A 2,999-nucleotide genomic window follows, 5' to 3' on the forward strand; every position below is an offset into this window, starting at 1 on the left:
GGAATGGATGAAATATGAGGAAATGGCCATCAAGCGTAGTTCATACCTTCGAATTGTTGGAAGAGAGCTGTTTATAATAGCTAAGGTGGTGGCATCACTGGCCTACATGAAGCTTTGCTTAGGGAACCTGCAATTGGCCTCTGAGATGGGTAAGTTAGCCAGATAGCATCCAACAACAGTGACTGTGCAATGAGGAGAGAGGCCATTTCATGCGTTTGCTTTTGTTGCAGGCTTTCGGGCACATGAAATTTGTGAACAGATACGGAAATCTAAACTCAGCTGTAGCGTTCTCTTTGACCTTTTCAGTGCTTTTTTCCTCAGAGCTAGGTACTTTGCTTATATTATATTGTAACTTGTATTATATATTTTGTATGTTGATTGCACTCAGTGCCTTATGTGAGCCGCCCTGAGCCCGTTCGCGGGGAGGGTGGGGTATAAATACAATAAATAAATAAATAAATAAATATTATATCTTCTTATATTTAATGGTATGTAGTGGCTCCCAAACTTTCCCTAATGTGTTTGCCATGGATTAAAGAGGTTTCTGCGGAATGTTTTATCTAGGATTCAGCACACTGCTTTGGCTTCCTTCACCACTTACAGTCAATCTGCACATCATGCGGAAAATGCAATAGCTGCATGGCACATTGGTATTAACTAGAAAGGTACCCCCTGTGTTTTCAGGAGCAAAAATGTAACCCTCCCATATATGCAATTCTCAGATCTCTTTGATGCGTGAGGTGTAAATTTCCTGAGTATTTTCTACTGTTTCTGTAAATGACAGACCATGTGCTTCAACTAAGAGAGAAAACAGGGGGGGAAAGACACTTGTAATATAAACAAACATATTGGCCAGCATAGGTTTGGTGTTCATGTTTGTTTATTCAATGTATACCCAGCCCCCCTCACTGAAACAGGCTCAGGGTGGCTTACATTAAAAGTTAAAATACATAAAGCAAAATAATTATAAAATCAATTCATAAAATTGTTGTACTACTTTGAATTGCTGGTCCCCCTTGTATATATTTTGGAATATAATAGTAGGGTCAGTTATAATACGATATGGTCATTGAAGTTAGAGCTGTTACCTTGATCCATATATGCCAGTGGTGCATAGGCTGCTGCTGGTAAGTTCAGGGGATATTTATTTATTTATTTATACCCCGCCCTCCCCGCGAACGGGCTCAGGGCGGCTTACAAGAGGGCAAAATATGCCCTTACAAACAGGATAAAAACAGTAAAAACCAACAAATATTACAAATAAAGTGCTCAAATTTAAACAAGATGGTCATTCATTAGATGTAGGTGGTTTTTCATGGAGGTAGGTAGTGTCCAGTAGATGTTAAACTGTCCAGTCCAGTGGTACCAACCCAGCGCTGTATTGTGGCCAGATCTTCCGTAGGGCTGTCTCCCTGCTCCATTTGTTGTCAACACCATTGGTAGTAGTCATGGTAGTATAGATACATTTCATTTGTATAATAACTGCAAGATTTCAACAGTATCCATAGCTACAAACACAGGAAAGAAATTCACATCTGTTTTAAATCGGAGCAATTAATACATCTTAAGGGAAGCACGGTTGTCCCAGTTCACTACACGTGCTCCTAATCAGGACTTTAAAAAAAAAATCAGAGCTCCTCATAATCAGGTGTCTAAAAACAGATTATGTATGTATGTGCTACCAAGCTTCTTGTTGTTGTTCAGTCGCACAGTCGAGCCCGACTCTTCGCGACCCCATGGACCAGATCACGCCTTCCTGTCTTCCGCCATCCTCTGAAGTTGACTCAATTTCATGTTCGTTGCATCTATGACACTGTCTAGCCATCTCATCCTTGGCCATCCCCGTCTTCTTTGACCTTCAATCTTTCCCAGCATCAGGGTCATCCAAGTTGCAAAGTAATAAATGAATAAAGTACATTGATATCTGTGAAAGAAAGAAAGAAAGAAAGAAAGAAAGAAAGAAAGAAAGAAGAGCGCAAACGTATATGAAAACATGTTCTTTCAAAGTTAATGACGCCAATAAGTCACAGTATCAATGATAGGGTTGCCAACTCTGAATTAAGAAATTCCTGGAGATCAGGGGGTGGAGCTTGAGGAGGGAGGGCAGGATTTGGGGAAATGAGGGACTTCCGAAGGGCAAAATGCCGCAGAGACCATCCTCTGAAGGAGCCATTTTCTCCAAGGGAAAAGATTTCTGTCATCTGGAGATCAGTTGCACTTCTAGGATGTATCCAGGCCTTATCCAGAGAGTGACAAGCCTGGTTTACAGTACGCTGAATTAAAATAATATTAGAATTAATTCACCCCATACCTTTATTCTTGAGCTTGGGCAACCCTTAGAAATAGAAATAAGCCGGAACCACACACGTTTACCATTTATTTTGGGGAGGGGGCGGGACGGACGTGAGCAAAAGGCCAGGCTGCCAGCTTCTGTCTCAGCTCTGGCCAATGCAGAGGCTTCATACTCAGAGAGCCAGTTTGGTGTAGTGGTTAAGTGCACGGACTCTAATCTGGGAGAATCGGGTTTGATTCCCCCACCCCTCCACTTGCACCTGCCGATGTGACCTTGGGTCAGTCACAAGCTCTGGCACAGCTGTCCTTGAAAAAGAGCAGTTTGTGTCAGAGTTCTTCCAGCCCCACCCACCTCACAGGGGGTGTTAGTTGTGGGGAGGGGAAGGAAAGGGAGTTTGTAAGCCTCTCTAAGACTCCAAGTGAAGGTAAAGGTTCCCTTGCTTGAAAGCCAGTCGAATCCGACTCTAGGGTTGCGGTGCTCATCTCCGTTTCAAAGCCGAAGAGCCAGCGCTGTCCAAAGACGTTTCCGTGGTCATGTGGCCGGCATGACTAAACACCAAGGCACACGGAACGCTGTTACCTTCCCACTGAAGTGGTACCTATTTATCTACTTGCAATTTCTTGCTTTCGAACTGCTAGGTTGGCAGGAGCTGGAACTAGAGACGGGAGCTCACTCCATCATGCGGCACACTCGGGTCTCGAACTGC

The 2,999-nt window shown here is 43.4% G+C and overlaps 1 protein-coding gene across 1 annotated transcript in view; it reads left to right on the forward strand.

Annotated features, from left to right (window-relative positions):
• The window catches only part of LOC107117510 (adenylate cyclase type 10-like), a 110,700-nt gene that overhangs the window by 94,628 nt on the left and 13,073 nt on the right, over nucleotides 1–2,999 (forward strand). The window contains 2 exon segments of the mRNA XM_015419646.1: nucleotides 1–149; nucleotides 231–327. The exon segment at nucleotides 1–149 is cut by the window's left edge and continues 62 nt beyond it. Of these exon segments, the coding sequence (XP_015275132.1) occupies nucleotides 1–149; nucleotides 231–327 (246 nt within the window).

The sequence above is a fragment of the Gekko japonicus genome, unplaced genomic scaffold (genome assembly GCF_001447785.1).
Source record: "Gekko japonicus isolate JY-2015 unplaced genomic scaffold, Gekko_japonicus_V1.1 scaffold1248, whole genome shotgun sequence".
In the NCBI taxonomy this organism is placed as follows: Eukaryota; Metazoa; Chordata; class Lepidosauria; order Squamata; family Gekkonidae; genus Gekko; species Gekko japonicus.